The sequence below is a fragment of the Schistosoma mansoni genome, assembly GCF_000237925.1.
Source record: "Schistosoma mansoni, WGS project CABG00000000 data, supercontig 0037, strain Puerto Rico, whole genome shotgun sequence".
NCBI classification, from domain to species: domain Eukaryota; kingdom Metazoa; phylum Platyhelminthes; class Trematoda; order Strigeidida; family Schistosomatidae; genus Schistosoma; species Schistosoma mansoni.
In genome coordinates this window covers 1,259,861-1,281,764 of record NW_017386026.1, presented here as the reverse complement: position 1 = coordinate 1,281,764, position 21,904 = coordinate 1,259,861, and the positions used below count along the sequence as shown (strand labels likewise).

Below are 21,904 nucleotides of genomic sequence, written 5' to 3'. Positions count from 1 at the left end.
TGACTCCGTTTCATTTGATTATGTGAATCTGTTATTTGTGGGATAGATACTTTATTTTCTAGTTCCTCGGTAAGGTTATTGATTCGGACGGTTGACTGTTCGCTTTGAAGCTATGACGCTGGTGATACTTTTGTCTTTTCAGATAGAATAGTATTCCTGGATTGACAAGAACCTTTCTGCTTTTCCACTACTGAACTTACAAGTTTACCAATAAATTAGAGGCTGAATCTGTAGAGGAAAATATGGTTCACTACCACTTGTACACGTTACTTTGTGGAGTCTTTTATGTCATGCACAACTGCGTGTGTCTCTGTACTTCCTCCAGTCCACGTCTATTTGCACTTCTAAGAATTTCAGATTTGGCACATTGAACGGGATTTTCTTGGTGGTAATCTGGCTTCGCGGATTTAATCTGTTGAGCGTTCCTTCATACCTTTGTCAACGTCATTCAGGCTGTTCAATTTGCTGTATCATTACTCCACTGAACCTCGTTATTGATGTTTATAACATTGTTTGAAATTACCAAACAATTTGCCCTACTGGAACCATTGAATTATTTTTTTGACTGACTGTAAAGCCCATCTTGAAACTAATTCTACTAGAAAATACTGATCGGTGCAAGCTAAATTTGCTAGAGTCAATTTCAAGGATCGTTCAATAGTGGACTGGCAGGTCCCTATTAATATATATTCATGTCGTAGTAGACAGTCTAGTAATTTTAGAGATGTTAAAGAAACTGGTGGCGATGAGGCAGATTTGACGCAACGTAAAAAGAAAAAAAGTGGAGTGTTACTTAGGTTACGACAGAGACTGAATAACTTTAAGTTATGGAACTCATGCGGTTTGTGACTTCAGCAGAGTTTGTTCAGACCATATGATTCTCGAAGATAAACATAGGATAAGTGGCGGAATTCACATTCAACACTTAACGCGGAGAGAAGGTCAATAATGAAGAATTCGGGGACGATTGATCAGTAAGGCATGGTTCAGCAATGCGGGTGAGGTCGTTCTGTTCAAATTTATTCTTCAGCATTGCCAAATATCATGTTGCTGATTCTCACGACAGGACGAGTTCGTGTGGACAAGAATGTGACTTCCATATGAGATCTTCTGAACTAAGTAGTCGCATCATGACAAATATACGATTCGTGGACTAAATCTATTGTTAGAATAATTGTTATAATAAATGCACTAATACCAAACCAGACCATAATTCCACAAGCCTTTCTGACCATATGAAAGGAAATTTACTGAAGAAAGTTTCAAGGATGAACGTAAATGATCATACTGTGCTTGATACTGACTCAAAATTTTTGACCTATCGGAAGGACAATTCACCTTATTTCGAATGTGTATGATAGTAAACTGAGATTGTTATACTTATTCCATCATTGTAAAAGCAGAGCATGGAATTCTTAGTTTTGGTTCCAAACTAAAGCGTCATTGAATTATTAATAACTATGGAGGTTAGTCCAGTCACTTATAAAAGATAAATGGTTTAATACTTTGCCTCTATCGAAAAAATCTACATTGCAGTGGTTCAGGGCGTGGTTAGGTATAAAGACAGAGAATCTGTATGATCACATTGGAACTTATGGATTATGTGGCGGATTCTAAATCTCTAACGACACTGAAGAGACGATAGAACCGTTGCCTCAGTTTATGCTGTACAAGTGGTTTGAATCAGCGGACAGTTTGGCAGAATTTTATGCAGAATCCACATTCGCCTTGCACATTGAGTTTATTTCACCTCAAGCTCCAAATGCGTGTTGCCAGTCAGGTCATTTTAAGACACGTAGTGAAACTTTGTCCCAAGGTGAACTATCTCGTACAGTTCTAAAGTTAATAGAACTCTTCTACAAAAAATAAGCTTGATTTTTGTTCCAGTACATACCATAGTCACCAATCTCCAGAGATTTTAGCTCTGTCTGAGTAAGACAGATGGTTTCGAGAGATGTTATATTTTTGTTTCATTTGGCTGAAGCGAGGTCATAATATTGGAGACTACAGACATTCAACAGTTATTTAAAAATGAAGATGATGGCGGTTACGTAACTAACGAATTATGATTTAAAACCAACGCGTTTTTCCCAATTCATGGATGTTCAGCATACTAGCAAGTTTTGCTGCTTGCGATTAGCGCTCAATGTAGTTTTCACAAAATCAGGTTTAACAAAAGGAGAAACATGACGGGATTTCTGATTTTTATTTGGTAAAAACATCAAATTGACGATTTGAAGTCGTATTGGTCCTAACCACACATTCCTCAAAGCCGAATATGAGATAACTGGGAAAATAGATATTCAACAGTTAACAGGAAGAGAAAGTCAAGAATGGAGAAGGTAGGAACATTCCTCCAAAGTTCAACTCATTCGGATGACATGGCTCATTCTTACAGGCGCGTTCATCATGTGTAACGACTCTTTTATTCATAATAAATATAGCCACTAACCATCATCCTAAACCTTGGATACAACATATAAGTCAAACTGTCTGATAAATTTCCAGCGCTTTACTGACTGGCCAATGAAATGCTCTGAAAGCACTTTCAGTGTGTTCTCAATACAAGTCAGTCCCTTAAAAGTTTTAAGACAATTACATAGTGAGTTAAATAAAGAAGTGTGAGCAATAAAAATTTCTGTCAAATGGCTGTAGAATAAAAGAACAAAAATTTATATCATAACTCAAGGTTACTTCGATGAAATAAATGATTAGTTAAATAAGCATTGTCACAGAGCGAGGACGATGTAAGTATTGGTATTCATCGATAATTTGGCTCTCCGTTTTCCGGGCACGGGAGTAAAGATTTGAATATTCTTTTAAGCCCCAATTTCGTTTTTACATGTTCATAAAGAAGATTTTATGATCAACGACAAATACGGTTGGACATATCCAAAACTGTGTTTCGATTCAGGCGATTGTGGTAAAATACCTTTCTAAAACGATTATGAAGACTCAAACAATAAAATACACCCAAAGCGTTTCGGCAAATAGGTTGTATGGTGAATTTATGTGTCCGGAGTTGGATACAAAAAAGCTATAAAGTTTTCAGTTACCAAGCTGTTACTACGAAGCTGATTACTTATCAAGGGGACAGGCATTTCTAGAAAGCAGACAACACGCCTCAATCCAGAAGGCGACAACCAGAATCAACTAACTAATACAAGCTCAATCAAGGAGCAGTTTACTAATGTAAGATCTCACACAATCAACGCTCTAGTAAAAAACTCTACTGACCAGGGAGAACTAAAATAGAAACGAAGTGACAGTAGAAACACAACCGCATGTTGATATTAGTAGTAGCCATGCCCTGCGCCAAAAACTAAACTTGATATACAAAAGACCGGTAGATAACAATAGAAACTTACTAATCAAGGCGAAGTGAAGTGTTAATATCGTGTATGGAATAAGTGTAAGATGCGTTTTACCACATTCGCGTTCTCGCACACAAATGCATGAGAAAAGGTCGTACAGGCACTCAAAGGTTGAACCGGATCAAAGTGATGGGTGTCTTATAATCATTAGTGAACCCGTTAACCAATCGCAATTACCAGAGGCAGAAGTTTGCTAGAGGTATAATATCAAACAAAATATTTCTTTTCAGGTTCCAGTCAAGGCTGACTATTCCTGTCCGTCCCAAACATAATTGTGTGACTACCACCACAATGTAGCTAATACTATGGTGAAAGGTCAGTAAAATTTATGCAAATAAATGCCATCGAACGCGACTCACTTTTGCCTATACTCACATATGAATTCCATGACTTAAAGTTCAAATATCATATCAAAGGGTGATGGATCGTGTGGAAGAACTTCCTAACAATTGACTCAAATGATATACGATGGTTTTAAATAATTGGGTTCAACTTTATGGTGGCTCAAAAGTATTTTGAAAACAGGATGTTTAATGCCGACGTGAATAGAGTGCACGCGAATAGGTGGGTTGAAAGGTCAAGAGATTCGCAAGGAACAATCTCAGGTCCACTCTTGCTTTAAATCTTTACTAACAGTCCGCCAGATAAAATTTATTTGACGGAACAGATCTGTGCAGACGATACAAAAACCTGTGTAAGATCCAAACCTAGTTTCCAACTAGGTTTGATTTGTTGAATAACTGACGAGTAAAATTAGAGACGCGCACCCCCAATCGAAATCAGAACAAGGTGTTTTGGGGGTAATAACGGTTCTAAACAAATATTACCACCCAGTTATTCAACCAACAATTGATACCAAAATATTCAGTCGAAAACACCAAAAGGTGAGTGTTATTCTATCCTTTCTGGATAGATCAAGTAAGATTCCGTTTGAGCGGCTGTTCTGTAACACAAAGTGTTTCAATTTCTGGGAAAGTGCTCCAAATTACAACCGAAAATGCACGATCCCAGTCAAAATCAAACCGCACAATCAAAGAGCGAGCAGTCAATATAGCAGCCGCCAGAATAATAACGATTAAAACAAACTAAATACAGTTCAGTAAGGAACATAGAGACTCAATAAAAACGATAAGAAAACCAAAAAAATTAAGCGTTACAGTCTTAATTAGCATCAAAAAGTTAACAATATATACAAATAAAGAAACCACGAGGAAGAAATCACAAATGTATGCATGAAGGGTTTTTCACTTTCAAAATGGATCTAACAACCTGGGGGTTCGTTAAAAGCGAAATCGATTCACTTGAGCCTCAAAAGAATTCTACGACAATGAAGGAATAGGTAATAGATAATGGGTTAAAACTTAAACTGTCGAAATGTCATGTTATGCAGATTCTAACCTATGTCACTCAACCGACGTTTTCCGTGGAAATCCGCTTGCTACTGTCTTAGAGCGTGATCTCAGGCTTGTAGCCACAGAGAGCTCAGACACCAGCTCAAACTCCATAGGAGAGACAAGTAAGGCAAACATAACTCTCTACTTTGTGAGAAGACGACCTAGATCAATCACCCCAGGTTTGCTCCTAACACGTTAGAAGGCTTTCACGGCTTCACCTTGAAGTCCACAATATCGTAGATTTCCCTCTCTTTAAAAGGGACACAAATATCTTAGACCAAGTGCATAGGCGAGAAACTAAATGTGTGGCAGGTCTAAAGCGTAAACCTTACGAGGAAAGACTCCAACACCTGGGATCATTCTCCTTGGGCAACAGGAGAGTAAGAGGTGATCTGACAATGGCATACAACATATTTAGCACACCAAGCCATCCAAACACGAGCATATTATCTGGACACGATCACCATATCGCCTTAGCGATATGTTCCTTAACTGTGGAGAATGCTTTTCGCGCAGTTTCGTCTAGATTAATTGGTTTCGCATTTCCACGAAGTTGGTCGGTCAACGGTTTCATAAGGGATGCGCAATTCGGTGTGAACCGTCTATAGAAACTTACAAGGCCGTTAAAAGTGCGCAACTGCTTAATCGTGGTCGGTTCTGGGTAATTCAGAATGGCGCCTTTGTGCTTCTAAAAGGTCGGATGCCTTGGACATCACTAGTGTGTCCTAGGAAGTCTAAGGAGTTGGTTCCGATTTGGCATTTCTGAATGTTTACAGTAATGCCATGTCTTTGAAGTCGTTCGAAAACAATGTCTAGATGCTGAAGATGTGATTCACTGTCTGAACTAGCTGTTAGACAGTCATCAACATACGCATGTACGAAGTTGAGACCTCGGATTACATCATCTATGAACCTTCGGAAGGTTTGAGCAGCATTTCTTAGGCCAAAGGGCATTCGTAAAAGTTCGTAGACGCCGAAAGGAGTTATGATGGCGGTTTTCGAAATGTCGTCATTAGTCATTGGGATTTGATTATAAGCTTTAACCAAGTCGATTTTTGAAAAAACAGCTGTACCTTTCAAGGTAGCTGTCAAATCGTGAATGTGAGGCAACAGGTAACGATCGGGAATGGTTTTAGCATTCAGACGCCGATAATCACCAGTTGGACGCCAATCATTGCTGTCCTTTTTAGGGACTATGTGCAAAGAAGATGAACAAGGGCTATTTGACGGTCGAACTATTCCTAAGTCTATCATGTGGTCGAATTAGTTTTTAGCCAACCTAAGTTTTTCGGGAGCCAGTCGTCATGCTTTTGAGAATACAGGTGGTCCTGTAGTCGAGATGGGATGTGCGAAATTGCTGGTTACACATGGCTATTTCGGTTGCGGTTGATATATCCCGGAGTATTTATCGAGTAATTGTTTATATAAGAGGTCTATGGTGTGCTTAATTGTGACTGGGGATAATCTGCAACCAGAAAAAGGAGTTACGCAAACGGATAACTTAGTATTTCCGTCTATTAACCTTCGTTTGCGTGTGTCGATGAGTAGATTGTGGTATTGTAACAGGTCTATACTAATGATTGGCATAGAAACGTCTGCGACCACAAAAATCCAGGGATAGGTTTGCGTAAACCCACGTTAAGGTAGACGTACCTTTTACCATACGTAGCGATCGGTTTTCCGTTCGCCGCCTGTAAGCTTAAAACAGACTCGCGAAGCCTGTCGTTGGAATTCGCGGAAGAATGCTAACTTCTGCGCCAGTGTCGACGAGGTAGCGAACTTTCGTTGTCACATCCGCGACGTATAAGGGGTGACTATGTTCACCGGCTACGGTTGCCGTTAACGCGTGTCGGCTGGGAAGTTTCTCAAGTTTTTATTTGTGTCGGTCGACTTGGAGTTCGGGTAATTGTAGGGCTTCCTGCAATTTCTAGAAGACTTGCCATACCGGTTATGATACCAGCACCAGTCGGGGTTATCTGTCTCTCGTGGTCGAGAGACAGGTTACTGGTTAATTAACCTATCTACTAATTTTTTGCTGAAATAATCATTTTCTTTTAACATTCGAATTTTCACTCTATTATTTTTCACGTTGCAATCAACCAACCTCCTGCCTGATAATGTGGTAACTACTTGTTCCAGAAACCCTATAGACCTGAGACAAACACATCCACTCAACTAAAAGATATACAAGTCCACAAACGAGTACCAGGCTGGCTAGAACTGGTGCAGTCAAGTGGTTATACTACCACACACTGAACATAACCAGATACCTGGAACCGTATCGAAAAACAAGAAGATAGCGCAAAAAAATCATTTGGTTTAGACAAGCTCTTAGGCTGGTATATCTGATAAGCCAGTCGAGAGTTACATTTATTCAGTGCTCGGAACCACTCAAAGCAACATAAGCTACTTAATTTTTGATCCGTATTATAACACAACAAATACCGTTCAGGGCGGCATATTTGACTATGACGCTATATGACTGGAGTTGGATAACCTGAGGATTTTCGTTATTTCGTGATATCTGCGCTAAATGTCAGCCTATAGCAGTTTACTTTCAGGCCATGCCTATCGTAAACTCCCCGGCGAAGAGAGGGTTGACCATTGCTTGGCTTCTCATGTAACTTATGGTGGTCTAAATCTGCATGGTGTGATAGAGGTTTGATCCTCTTATCGCTTATTTAAAAGCTAACAAACTTCCAAGTAGTATTTATTGCTTTACCAAACGAAGCTAGTTCTGCTCGTACACCAAAATCATTTCAGGGTTCAGATAGAAAGAGATACATTTTAAAGCTGCCATTGGGAACAATTCGAAGCATTGATCAGAAATCCAATCAGGGAAATATTTCACTTCATATTGTTTGTAAAGATATCCGAGAACTAGTGTTCGTCTTCTCGGTAGTTACAATATATGTACTGACTTGATCTGTTAGGACTGTGGGCGAACTGGTGGGTTTTGTGAAAATCTTAAAGCATACGCGTTTCCTGCTATTTCCAAGAAAACGCTGTTTGCTTATTTATATGGAGCGAAGTGTATTGCGAATAGAGTTTTCGCCAACGATGGTTGGGACGTGTATAATCCAGAAGAGGAATACCACCGCCAGAACATTTTTACTAACGGCTGGAGGATTACAAAAGTAAGTCTTACTCTTTATCCACAATCTTCGTGTTAATAGGAAAACATATACCGTATATCGTGAAAAATTCTCAAGACTTATAAGCAGATCATTACTGTTTGACTAACGAGAATAAATTTGTACTTATCCCTACAGTTATTTCGCTAAGTTGTATTAAACTATTTTTGTTGTCTTAACCATACTATAGTTCCTGGAATTCCCTACGTTTTCATTACTCTTTCGTTTATCTGACTGTATACATTTTTGGCTCGACTTAAACGTCCAAGCCTTAATCAATTTGTCACATTTTTGTAGCTTTTTTTTTTTCAAGCATTTGTGTCTCGCACTTTTCGACGTAATTTTGTCTTGTAGCGGTCTAGTGTGTAAACATATGAGGTGCGAAACATGCAGTCACTTCAGTAACCATACTATTACTATTATTATTATATTATTTGAACACATAAGTATTGGTACAAAGGGGCACCAGATATGTATGCTCCACAAAAATATTGTCGTTTCATTTGATTGTGTGAGGGCTATGACACTGCCTGGGTGCTCAGACCGAAGCAGGTAGTTTTCTTAGGGGGCCACACCCGGAACCTTCAACCTGAAGGTCTGATCCACAAGGTACTAGAGCATCGTAAGGAGATGCAGTCACATCGTAGCCGGTGACCAACAATAGGTTCATACACCGTTTGTTCCTTTAGGATACTGGAGCCCATGTGCACCATTGGTTTAGAATCAGGGTTTTCCAACTCCCCTAGGTGAACTTCCCGTGTCCACCGACCTGGTTAAAGCTCCGGACATTCGCTTTTCGTCCTCTCAATGTCGCAAACAACACCCCCGCCATGAGAAGGCAGTGAGTAGGACTTCCCTGGCAATGACTATATACCCGTGGCCATGTGAGAACATTTCGGGAGAGAGAGCGAGCCCTCCCCACTCGACCGTACCAGGGAATTCGGGGGCAAACTAATTCAAATAAATAACAAGAGTGGCAAATCAGTCTATGACAATCTAAATCCATATCAACTTAGGTGGTGTGGACGTTTTACGCATGGCTAGCCACTCACTGGAAGTACGGTAAAACAAAGCTAGAACGCCAAAGAGTAGTGTCAATTTCTAAACTCGTTAGCTATATTTCTGAGACCTGATTAAAGTCTGTGTAGTAGTCGTAGTTACTGCTTAAGGACCCCAGATGTGATTATTACATCAATTCTCTGTCAATATGGGGTTGTAAAACGATTTTATGCCTTTTGGTCCTTTATTTCATTGTCTTTCCCATATCTTGTATTTTTTTACTATAAGCACTACTGTCACATTGACTTTTTTACTGTACATCATGGATTTCCTCTCGATGTGTAAATGTGGTGAACTAGGTGGTGTCGTTGCATATTTGTACCAGGTCTTGTCCCGTTTTTGTCTAATTTATGTTCACTCAACATCTAGCACAACCCCAAAAAAGTATTCGTTTATACGACCACAAAGAAAAAATAACGACAAAGACTAGGAAGTAAATATGTGAGTAGAAGTGGCAGTAGTATAAATAAAAAATAGCAGGATATCTACATTTCACTTGTAAGGTATTTTTTTTACATAATGATATGATTTGTTGGGAGTGGCTGAGACTATCGATAGTTCACTTTGAAATTCGTTATCAAAAAGCTACATTTATACCTTATCTTGTACTTGTTTGGAAGATTTCCGTCATCAAATTTGAAAACACCTGCTTTTCATGATCATGCAACCACCTTGTGTAGATTTGACTTCTAAATACAACCTTCCTAAATTGATTACTGTTTCTTAAACCTAAATTTCAGATTAACATGGATTATAGGTTATGTGATACCTACCCAGCTGTTTTAGCTGTTCCATGGGAAGTAACTGATGAACTTCTAGTCGCATGTGCACCCCATCGCAGCCGGGGCCGGATTCCTGTTTTAAGTTGGTTGCATCCTGAAAGCAAAGCAAGTCTAACCAGAGCAAGTCAACCTCTTGTTGGTGTCCAGGGCCGTCGCAGCTCCGACGACAAAGAACTTGTTCGTCAGCTCAGGATAGCAAATGCTAATGCAAATAACCTTTTGATCTTTGATGCTCGTCCACAGGTAAGATATCTAACTCTTGTTTGTGTGTTAGTTCACATGTTTTTTTCATTTGGGTCACCACTTCATAAAGAAGTCTATTTTAGTTAGTCAACGGCGAACGGAAATTTGTGCATTCTCGGTTAAATAAACAATGTTTTTCAGAGTCCTCTACTATCTATAAGACTGCTATAGTAGCGCTGACCTGTCGGCGTATCTGAATTTGAACCTGATCATTACATGCTACAGCCCGGACTACATCCTGCTAACATGAGTTAGCTAGTAATTAATTACACCGTCGTAAAAATGGAATATTACGTTCTATGGCCCTTTAAATATCACGTGACAAAATCGCCAATCAAAACACCGGCTTGTATGGCCTTGTTCCTGTGCTAAACCGATGATGCGTTCACCGGCACGAACAGCCTAGAATCAACTCAGCCTTTATTGGTCCTCTGTATAATGACTTTTTGCGTAGCCCAGCTCGTTCAGTTCAGAACACAAATATCAACCTTCGTTGTATGAATCATATATTTCAGACATACGTGGTTTATGTACAAGCAGATCAAACTGCTTATCAAGCCAAAAGTGGCTGTGAGTATGGGATACTGTACCTAGAAAATTGAGAATAAGTTAAGTCAGTCAGTCACGTACAACGTAGGACCAGGGATATACATGCATCGGTCCAAGTTGCCACATCTCATTAGCACAACAAGATGAACACCAAATTCATAGAATTAATTTAGTGGTGGTAATATATAAAAGAAAGGTTATGTATAAGGATATAATACAGGAAGAAAGACAGATATAAAGCAATTTTAGTCTCACAGTTTAAGAAAAGACAAAGAGTGTATACACCTACGTCACTGTGATCGATTTTGAGCCATGTCACCCAGAGTCTCCGACCATTGGTTACGATAGTCACGCGGACCTCAACCAAGTAGTTTGCATCTACCAACATGGCTCAGATTAGAAGTTAGTGACTTCAAGCACTGATGCCACATTTTGGTTTGGCCTTCTCTAACTCTCCTCCAACCATCGTCAATACTAGTCAGCATAGCACGTCGTGGTAATCGGTGTTCAGGCATATGTAACACATGACCCAACCATCTTACTCGGTGGAGATTCACAACCTCACCAACTGATTTACCATCATTCCCTAATACCCTGCGTCTAACCTCACTATTACTTACCCGGTGATCCCAGCAGATGCGAGTAATATTTCTAAGGTATCTGTGATCGAATACTAGTAACATACGAGTATCCTCTACCCTTAATGGCAACGTTTCGCAGCCGTAAAGTAGAACAGAACGAACTGCTGCTCAGTATACTCATCCCTTGCCCCCAAATGCCGTGGTACGGCCGAGAGTGAGGAGAGCCCGCTCTCCCTCTCGAAATGCTCTCACATGGCCACGCGTATATAACCTCTGCCAGGGAAGTCCGACCTACTGCCTTCTCGTGGCATTACTGTTGTTCACGAAAGTGAGAGGACGAAAAGCGAATGTCCGGAGCTTTAACCGGGTTGGTGGACATGGAAAGTCCACCTAGGGGAGTTGGAATACCCTGATTCTAAACCAATGGTGCACATGGGCTCCAGTATCCTGAGGTAACAAATGGCGTATAAATCAATCGTTGGTCACCGGCTACCATGTGACTGCATCTCCTCACGATGCTCCACTGCCTTGTGGATCAGACCTTTAGGTCAAAGGCTCCGAGTGTGGCCCCCTAAGGAAACCACCTGCTTCAGTTTGGGCACTTGAGCAGTATCACAGCCGTCACACTAATCGAATGAGATTTGTGCGGTGCATATGTATCTGTTGCCCCTTTGTACCAATATTTATGCGTTCAAATAAATAATAATAAATACTCATCCCTTAATTGATAGACGGATATCTCGCCTTCGTCATAGGTGACATAATTTGGCAAAAGCCAAACGAGCCTTTTGAATCCGTGCAGAGATTTCGTCAGACACTAACTCATTAGGGATGATCAGACTTCCATGATAAGTGAAGTTGTCGACGCGTCCGACTACTTCACTCCCTATCCCTAGTTCAGGTGTTGACGCAGGCCGGTCCTGAAGCAACAGTTTACATTTGGAGCGGGAGAAACGCATCCCAAACATCCTGGCATTGTAGCTCAGTGCTACTTAAAGATTGCATTTTATCAGCGTCTTCACCAAACAGGACTATGTCATTTGCATATTCTAAGTCGATAAGTGAACCTCCTGGTAGGAGATCAGTTCCTGAAAATTCAGTCGAAGAGAGTGTTATTTCCAGCAGTAGGTCTATGATGAAGTTAAATAAAAATGGGGATAGTGGACAGGCTTGTCGGACACCACTTGAGTTTGTAAAATCAGATGACAGTTCGCCATGAGCTTTGACTCTACTGGTAGTGCTCAAGTACAGAGCCTTCACAAGGTTTATGTACCTCTGAGGTATACCTTTGAATGACACTGCCACAGAACCTAGTATTTTAGATGCTACATTAGTCAAACTAATCCCTCTATGGTTATCACAGGATGATTTTGACCCCTTATATATTTGGACAATCAGTGATTGCGACCAGTCAGATGGGATTACATTCAGTTCTCAGATTTTAGTTAAGATATTAGTCAACCTAGTCGCTAAAACCGGACCACCATATTTAGAGACAACCGGAGCCCATCCATCTGGACCAGCTGCCCTCCCTTGGTTCCGATTAGCTGTAGTTTTTTAAACTTCAGTTAGAGTTGGGGGACCTACTTCAATGTTCCATTCAGGCTGTCTGGGAATGGTGGGTAGTTGTAAAGTAGCTGAAGGCCAGCTAAACTGTTCTCTAAAGTGTTCAGCTCATCGTTCTAGACGTGTGGGCTGAGAATTTCGTTTTTTCTCCGAAATTGTCTTGCTTACACGTGACTTCTCGATTTTGGTTTCTTTTATTAGTCTGGAGAGTTGTCTGGTGTTACCTACAGCCGCCGCCTTTTCCATCTCTTTTGCTTTCGTTGCCCACCACTGCCCACGATCGTTCCTTAGACTTTTGGTTAACCCTAATCTGATTTGCTTTCGCTCTTTATCATGTTCAAAGCCTGATGGAATAGGTTTACGAGAACCCATCAGTGCAATTGACTCGGAAGAAATCCATTGGTTTTTTGTAACACTTACGTTTCCACAGCTGTTCGTATATCTTTCCAAGCGACATCTGAGTCAGCCTCATTTACAGAACTGCCTAAATGTGAACTCCGTTGTTCTTGGGACTTACTTTTGGTTTTATCGTCCCTCATTTCAATTCTAATGGGTTTTAGTCTGGTTTTTCTGCGTCCGTTGAGGCGCAAGCAAATGCGTGCTCGTATTAAAGCATGACCAGAGTCTAAACATGTACTTCAGAACGAGCGACAGTCTTCTATCAAGCCCCTCCAGCGATGACTGATGGCAATATGATCTATTTGAGTCCATCGTTGGTTTAGTGCAGGGGGTCGCCATGTTAGATGATCTGTCTCCTTGTGCTTAAAATTAGTGCTTGCTAAAAATCAACGATTGTCTGAGCACAGTTGCAACAGACGATCACCATTATCTGCTCGCTGAGCCGGAATACTAAAATACCCGCCTAAATATCTTCCTGTTTGGTTTAAGCTAGGGAGAAACAACAAAAAGACAACGACGTGTGTTCCTATCCTTCTGAGTTCTTACAAAGCCATCTAGCCGAATAACATATAGGCGACTATTAACGGGGACCCACTCTAAAAGTGCTTGTTCTGCCCTCACACTTTGTGCTATGCCTACACCTGCCAGTCCATGAGGATTTGCCATCGAGTCGCCAAGAAAAAGGAAAGTGTATCTCGTCGGTTCCTAGTTTGGGTTAGGTGAGGTCAACTGAGTGACCACACTAGGATCCTGTATGTGTGTTTCGGAGACAGCATAAATCAATGGTACGAGATTCTAGGGTTGATCGATTTGACTTAGCGTACGTACATTGAAGGCTCCAATGTGTAGTTTGGAGCAAGGTTTTAGTAAACCTGGGATAGTGTTTCGCGCACTAGAATCGTTGGCCATGGTGATACTTGAGAAGGAAGCCAAAAGAGGAAGTTTAGTGTTGAAAGTCGATGTAGAAGGAATAATCGGAATTGAAGAGGAAGATTGATCATGAATACAGTGACCTTGAGTGCTGTCAGAGTTATGAGGGCAGTTGTCACTTCCCGGTTACTTACACCGTGGAAGGTTTCTTCTGGAGGTACCTGAAAAATAAATTGGATAAGAGGTGGTCTTAGTGATCTGAGAGCGTGACCATAATGCCCAAGGGATAACTACTTCAGGTTGATCACACACCTCGTAGGTAGTTTTAGTGTTAGCTTTGCACTTGTTGAGACCTCACTGCCGGAGACGGGCATCCGTGGGGTAAGGCGAGGTGTGCATTTCTAGGGTCGACCTTTTCCAACTTCACCCCTCCTTATGAGAAGACAGCATCTCTGTCATGCTGGTTGTCTGAAGGAAACACCTTACTGTCGTCACACTCCTGTACAGTCAGCAGTACGACTTCGCCCTCGAACCTTGAGTTTTTTGCTTATAGTCACAACGCCCTTTAACCGACCTGCCTGGCATAGTAGGGTCTTGGAAGATGATTGTTCCAGCCAGTATAGCCTGATTGGTTCATCATGATAGGGAAGCCTGACCACTACGTCGAGGTGGCAGCAACTGTCGGGAATAAGTTAGGAATGGTAAATCGTATTACAGTAGCCGATAGGTCAAATAAAAGGGACACAAATATATATATAATCTAGTTATCTAATAATTATCCAATAAGAACATATGTAACAATGGTCCATGAATAATTCCTAGCAGTTACGATTCATTTATTTTTCGTTCGGATATAACAAAAATACATCTCGATGTGAAATCACTCAGAGTCACACTAATTTCTTCCTAGCCAGCTAGTGCATTGGAATGATTAGTTGAATCCGGAAGAGACAGTTTATTCCTCTGATTTCGTCTTCTTTATCTCAAGGATTGTTTTATTTTGAGTAATTATTAGCTACAAATGCATTAAAAATTTTCCTCGCCTTGTTAAAACATAATCTACCTTGAAAGACTACAATATTTCAGTTGCATTAAAAATACTAATGTGTTCAATCTCTCAAACAAATTTCAGGGAATCTATGATTTTTAACTTTCAATATTCTAGGTCAATGCAATAGCTAATATGGGCGTTGGTGGAGGTGTTGAAAGTCCAGCTTATTATGAAAATGTTCAGTATATGTTCTTAAATATACAAAATATACACGCGATGCGGGCTGCATTGACAAAAGTTTTCGAGGCCTGTTTTCCATTACCAGACGATACACGATGGTTTAAGCAACTGGCTGACTCTAAATGGCTTTATCATATTAAACAAATTATTTTCGCTGCAACCAGTGTAGCCGACAAAGTAAGTTAGATTTGTAATCTGCATTATGGACTTGATACTATGTTGTTTAGCGGTATAAATTATTGACACTGAAAATCTTTAAACTCAATCATGACTTTTTATTTTCCGTTAAAATCTAATTCTAGATTGAAAATCATAAGACATCTGTGTTAATACATTGTTCAGACGGTTGGGACCGGACAACTCAAGTTACATCTTTAGCAATGTTAATGCTAGATCCGTACTACCGTACAATACGCGGATTTGAAGTATTAGTCGAAAAAGAATGGTGTTCGTTTGGTCACAAATTTGCACAACGCACAGGTGGACCTACCGATGGTGGAATTTATTTGCCTCCCAGCTCATCAACTGCTGTTGTTAATGAAACTGGTGGAGGGCGACCATCAAGTCCTGAGGAGCGTTCCCCAGTATTTTTACAGTTCATTGATTGCGTATGGCAGACGATGCAGCAATTTCCTCACTCATTTGAATTCAACGAACGATTTCTCATAACAATAATGGATGAGTTATATGCTGCGCGATTCGGAACATTCCTCTTTAATTCAGAAATGCAAGGACGCGACCATGGTGTACGTGAAAGGACTATCTCATTGTGGGCATATATCAATGCAGACATCCAGTTGTATCAAAACCCACTTTATACTCCTGCTGAGATCAGTGGTCATCGTGTGATTTTTCCTCAGCATGCATTAGCTCAGCTTCAATTTTGGACAGCTTACTACATAAGATGGCATCCACTTATGCGTTTACAAGAGCCCATAGCACGTCGTGAGAGAGCCTTAATATTGATAATGAAACGATTCAGGGAACTTACAGCTGCCACGCAACGTGAATGTGTTAAACCAACTCTCAACAATGTATCTGATAACTCAACACACAGTAGGTCCCGTTCAAACAGTTCAAAGATATGAAAATGTACTCTTCAGCAATCAACTGAAATGTGATATTATCTTTAATCTCTTTTTTAAATTTTAAATTGATTTTAATTACTAATACAAAACTGCTACTAGAGTAACTTATTTTTTGGTATTTGGTCATCCCAAAAAAATGTGCTACACCGGGCAGCTTGATTGTCTGAAGCGCCTTGTGGGCGTGCACAAACCCAAAACCGCCTGCCGAGTCGACTACCTTTGGTTGTTTTCAACTTTTTCACAGTCCTCATGACGCAAGGTTCTTTGTGGCCAAGACATACAGGAGGTTTCTTCGGCCCTGAAAAAAGACTTCGCCATGCTTCAGTTGACTGAGCTGTTTTAGATGGATCGTAAATTTTTCTTTGGAGGGTTTCAGTCGTATTTTCTATACTTGAGGACTGATCATATATGCATGTAGACGTCTCTATTGGTATGTACTCTGATAAAAAACACGAAGAGTTAGTACATGAATTAACTGATAATATAGCAGTTTTTTCATTAAATTATGAGAATTGTTGTAAATAATGTTGGATTTGGTTATCAAGTGTAGTTAAAGATATATGTGCAATTCAGTATGAAAATGGAGAAATTACTATTCTTCAGGAAGTTATCTTTGATAGAAAATAATAACTACTTAGATCCCTCTAAAAATAAAATTCCTCGTGATAGACATAGAAGAATCACATGAATCAAGGGCATTATTTGATTCTAACCTGAGAACTTAGTGAACAGCGTTCAGACTAACTTACCCCTAAAGGTGATTTTTGTTTGCCTGAAAGCGGGACGTTTCTCTTTCGAATGCACATTTCTTACACAGGATACGGAAGTTGTTGTGTTATGAGAAGTAAAAGCTTGTTTAGTTACTTTGGAATGACTCTTTGACATTACGAAACTCTCTAAGTCCATTTGCTTTTTCTGACATTGAGGCCAGTAATGAGAGCATTTAGGTGGAAATGAATAGGAAAAAATCAAATCTGAATTGTAAAAATACGGTAGATCTGCATATATTGGGCAATGATCAGATCCATTTATATGAGACATCAGGTCTGCTTGTATATTGTTATCTGATATAGTGGTGATAATCTCCACAAGTTTCATGTCGAATAAAATATAATCCAGTCTGACTCCATAGTTTGTTTGACGAGCATTCGTGCGCGATGACCAACACGTAAAAGCATTTTTTCGATGAGGATGGAGTAGCCTAAGTCATAATTACATAAGGTGAGGAAATTAAACAATATGTTAACTCCAAAGTGACTATCATGGATGAAAACGCTCTCCAACTGTATTAATTAAACTGCAATATTACTAACAAGTACGAACGATTGGCATTTTTACTCGATATTTTGGAAGCCATTCTTAAGTTCTCAAAAAACTAAAAATTTTGTTACTAGAACGCTGCTAAAACTCCTGGGAATTATTTATTTAGACGACACAGTCTATATTTAAGATCACACAGCAACTGGTGGTTTATTTAAGTGGTACTGTTGAGTCCAAAGGTCCGGGAAACTACACAGGCACTAATTAGGGCGACTTCAGATCTATGTTGTATTTACCTGAGACAACCTAACTCATCATATGCAGTGATGATCTTCACAAAACGCTCCAGTTAACTGAATTAATTTGTTTTCAGAGTGCCTATAGAACTAATAACTTGTTCGTTTTTGGTAGGTTGCCTTAGAAGAAAAATCTTTCGGGAGTAGCTCTGGACTAACCACTTGTTTACAGATTTATATTTCGGTATACTATAGATAGCATAACAGACAAAGTAGCCATTCCAATTATTCACTTTATAATCAATATAAAATTAGTTGATATTTTATCGTAGTTATAATCAGTTAGAAAACACAGACTAGAACGAGAGGCTATCACCATTTTTTATCCAATTTATTGAAGAATGATTTAATGCATCTAGAGTAATCTTTTAGGAATAAGAGTGAGGCCTATTAATAGGTGCTTATTCATAATCGTTTGAGAAATTTGTTTATCTGGTGTGAGCTTGAAAATATTTATGCGGAAAATGTTCCCAGAAAAATTACTAACTTTCTGAATCCTAAACCCTACTACTTATCAGTTATTTTCCATTCCCAACCGATACCAACTACGTTGGGCGTATATCTCCCCGTCTAGTTTCCCTTCTCTGTTTTGAGTCATGCCAGCTTTAAACTATGCATTTTCATGTAAGTTTCTATGTTAGTGTGTATTATTACTGTATATTTCTAATTTCCTATGAGTATAAGTGCAGAATGGAATTAAGTGGTCATTTCTTACACAATTATCCACCTTAAGCATTCTAGCACCGTAATATTACTTTGAAATTTATTGTTGAAAAACTTGGTAATTACCTGAAGATATCCACGAATCTTCTTAAACCAACACTGCTTTGATTATCAAGACTTACGTCTTGTTGCTCTCCAATCAACAACTGATCAAACCACTGGCGAAAAGAGTTTGAAAACTTATCCATCTGAACAGTAGGTGAAAAAAAGTTTAAATAACTTTTTTCAAATAATCCTAACTTATGTACCAGTTGTATCTAAATTATTTTGAACAAGGCCGTAACTAACAAGGCAGATCGAATGTTTAAATACGCTTAGCTATTATTATAATAATCTTAAAATAATGATTGAAATCTGGGGCTCCTCATTCAATAGATCTACTACATAGTAACTAACGTATATATAAACTCGCTGTTTGTTATGATGGGATGACTTTATTTCATGACAGTTTTAGGTATGTTGAAAGTTGTCAGTTAAGGAAGCCTAATGGAATTTTAGTGCACAATTGCTAATCATGCAGACATATTTAAGCTTTAGTCGTACCACTTAAGGGTTATAAGATACGTTTAGCTTGTTTCATCAGTTTCACATACAACTATATCGCATAGATCACATTTAATCAGTCTGATTTCCCCGCCAATAAATGTATTTATCACTTTATACATAGGTTGAGGAGGCTGTAAATTCTAGAACTAAGGACGGGTTTTAGCTTGAATCTCCGTGCATATATTTAAAAGTCTTTTTGAAGGATTCATAATTTTTTCATTATGGTGGCATCTTATTACTTAGCTAAGATAGTGTATGAAAACTGAAGCATCTCCCTTACTCTCTACCTATCACAAAACTGTTGGATTTCGTTCACTTTGTCTTCCATTACTTTTATTCATATTTTTTCAATCTATACTGAGCTTAATTATTATCGTTTTGATAAACTTCGAGTGAACAATGTAACCACTCAGTTTTTCAACCTTAAATCACAGGTTCGAAACTCATGACACCTAGTTCGGTTTAAGATCTCGAGTAGTATTACTAGCATTAACACAAAGAGTATATTTGTTTGTTAAAACACATAAACATTGGTACAAGGAAGCACCAGATACATATGCGCCGTACAAATCTCATTCGATTTATGTGAGGGATGGGATACTACCCGGGTGCCCAAATCAAAGCAGATGGTTTCCTTAGGGGACCACACCCGGAGCCTTCGACCTAAAGGTCTGATCCACAAGGCAGTGGAGCAACGTAAGGATATGCAGTCACATGGTAGCCGGTGACCAACAATAGGTTCATACACCATTCGCTCCCTCAGGATACTGGAGCCCATGTGCACCATTGGTTTGGAATCAGGGTATTCCAACACCCCTAGGTGGACTCTGCCTGTCCACCGACCCGGTTAAAGCTCCGGACATTCGCTTTTCGTCCTCTCAATTTCGCGAAGAACACCCGCGACACGGGAAGGCAGTGAGTAGGAGTGCTCTGTCAGAGGCTATATAGGCGTGGCCATGTGAGAGCATTTTGAGAGGGAGAGCTGACTCTCCCCACCCTCGGCTGTACCAGGGCATTTGGAGGCGCAGTATGGCTTAAGGCTAAATAAAAGTACATAAATTAAATCTTGAAATGTTCGTAATTACACTTAGCTGACTTACCATAAGTTCGTCTGGAGCACAATGATCAATCATTTTGTGACAAATATTAAAGTCCCCAGCAATAACTACGTTGCTGAAATATTACGGACCAAATAAGCGAATAGCTTACTTTTCTATTAGAAGTGATTCAATGCAAAGTTGTACAGCAGACTGGAAAAGATGTTTGTAATTCAAACGTTCAACGTTTTCTGGATTTAACCTGGGAAAATATATGGACAACACAATCAGCGGCCGGATTTCGTCTGGAGTTCGAAAGGTTGTAAATATATCAGTAGAAAACTGAAGACCCAATACTCTTCCTTCCGCATCCAAGTTACGAGCTTCAGTATGAGAGATATTTAGTTTTCTTTTAAGGAAACCCCATCCATCAATTGAATTATTTTGACAAGAAATAGATTCGACAAGTATATCATTCAAGCTATGGAATGTTTTAGTTGGTTTAAGAGGATTGCGACAGAAAACCGCAGTACCTATTGTATCAACTGTGAAACGTCAGACATACCTGAATATCCTGTCTTGTGTATACTGTGACTAAAATAACCATTGTAATTATCCGCAAATGCAAATTCCCTACTTATATCAGCTTGAATTTGAAAGCATCAACCAATAACATAAACATACGTGTGGTTTTGGTCTCCTGAATACAAATTATATCAGATGTAAGAGAATCTAAAATACTTTTCAACGGATGTTGAATGGAGCGCAATCCATTTATATTCCATGAACAGATGCGGACACGATTCATACAAATTTAAAAGGTATACCTGAAAAAGATGTGTATAATTGCTAAATAGAACACATGAATTTACGTTTTTTATGGCAAAGCACACGATATACCAAATGTTTTATTTAGTACACTAAAATCGGTGATGCCGAAATTATGCATGGTGGAGATTTCTAAGCGTCCAATCTATTTTAGGGGAAATTTCGACTGTTCTTAGTAAATTTTGGGGAAGCCGCAGTAGGAAACTTTCAAAAAATGGCAGAAAATCCCCAAAATGTTTGGGGACGTTTTTGGTTTTTCCCAATATTTCCCCAGAATCTTACAAAACTTTGAGTTTTTTCCCCAAACTTTGGGGAAAACTACCAAACTTTTCACGACTTCGTGGAAAACCCCAAAATTTACCCAAAATAGGTAGATTGGGCGCAAAATCATGTTGTCAATACAATGAAGGGTTAACTATACACTTTTGTGTTTGGACACACCCGTTTAAAAAAGGCTGGATACCAAAGGGCTTAGTATCTATGATATGTCGAGCAACTTAACGATACTAGATATGTGAATATTTACTCAGTCAGTCGCAACGTATAGACTGGTTCGTATGTACATTGGTTCATTTTGCCATACCCCCTCAGCACAGAGGGATAAAACTGTCAGACCGAATCCCAGAATAGTAGAGGCAGTAATAGCATTAGTGTCAATAGAGAAAACTAAACATTAGATTTTAGCAAGGATTCGGTGGCATCGTCCATTGTTAGAGGTTACTGAGTACTTGAAAGTCAAAGTGCAGTAAGACTATTAGTGCATCACCTCGACAATCTTTAATTTTTTTCTAGAAGCGGTCAAATTAAAACAATTTTTAACTTCACTTGAGTTCAGCCATGCTACGCCTGATAGCCTCCATCCTTCAAGTAACGAAAGTGATGCCATCGTAGTTATTCATGATAAGGGACAAGTCTTTGACGATATAATGCTCTCGTGAAGATTT

The 21,904-nt window shown here is 39.4% G+C and overlaps 2 protein-coding genes across 2 annotated transcripts; one reads left to right on the top strand and one right to left on the bottom strand.

The window, feature by feature from the left end:
• The first annotated feature begins 7,254 nt into the window (after positions 1-7,254).
• Positions 7,255-16,701, top strand: Smp_083540 (hypothetical protein). The gene is made up of 6 exons (XM_018790757.1): positions 7,255-7,427; positions 7,457-7,666; positions 7,702-7,905; positions 9,702-9,986; positions 15,117-15,359; positions 15,485-16,701. The coding sequence occupies exons 4-6, from the start codon at positions 9,708-9,710 to the stop codon at positions 16,268-16,270; spliced, it is 1,308 nt and encodes a 435-aa protein (XP_018645996.1). The 5' UTR covers positions 7,255-7,427; positions 7,457-7,666; positions 7,702-7,905; positions 9,702-9,707; the 3' UTR covers positions 16,271-16,701.
• Smp_167500 (ap endonuclease, putative) lies at positions 16,366-20,970 on the bottom strand (the record flags this gene model as incomplete). The annotated part of the gene is made up of 7 exons (XM_018790756.1): positions 20,817-20,970; positions 20,698-20,778; positions 20,305-20,665; positions 20,196-20,268; positions 18,616-18,737; positions 17,020-17,471; positions 16,366-16,709 (listed from the first exon to the last, which is right to left on the bottom strand). Exons 1-7 carry the CDS (start codon positions 20,938-20,940, stop codon positions 16,366-16,368), a joined length of 1,557 nt encoding a protein of 518 aa, XP_018645995.1. The 5' UTR covers positions 20,941-20,970.
• Between the last annotated feature and the right edge of the window lie 934 nt (positions 20,971-21,904).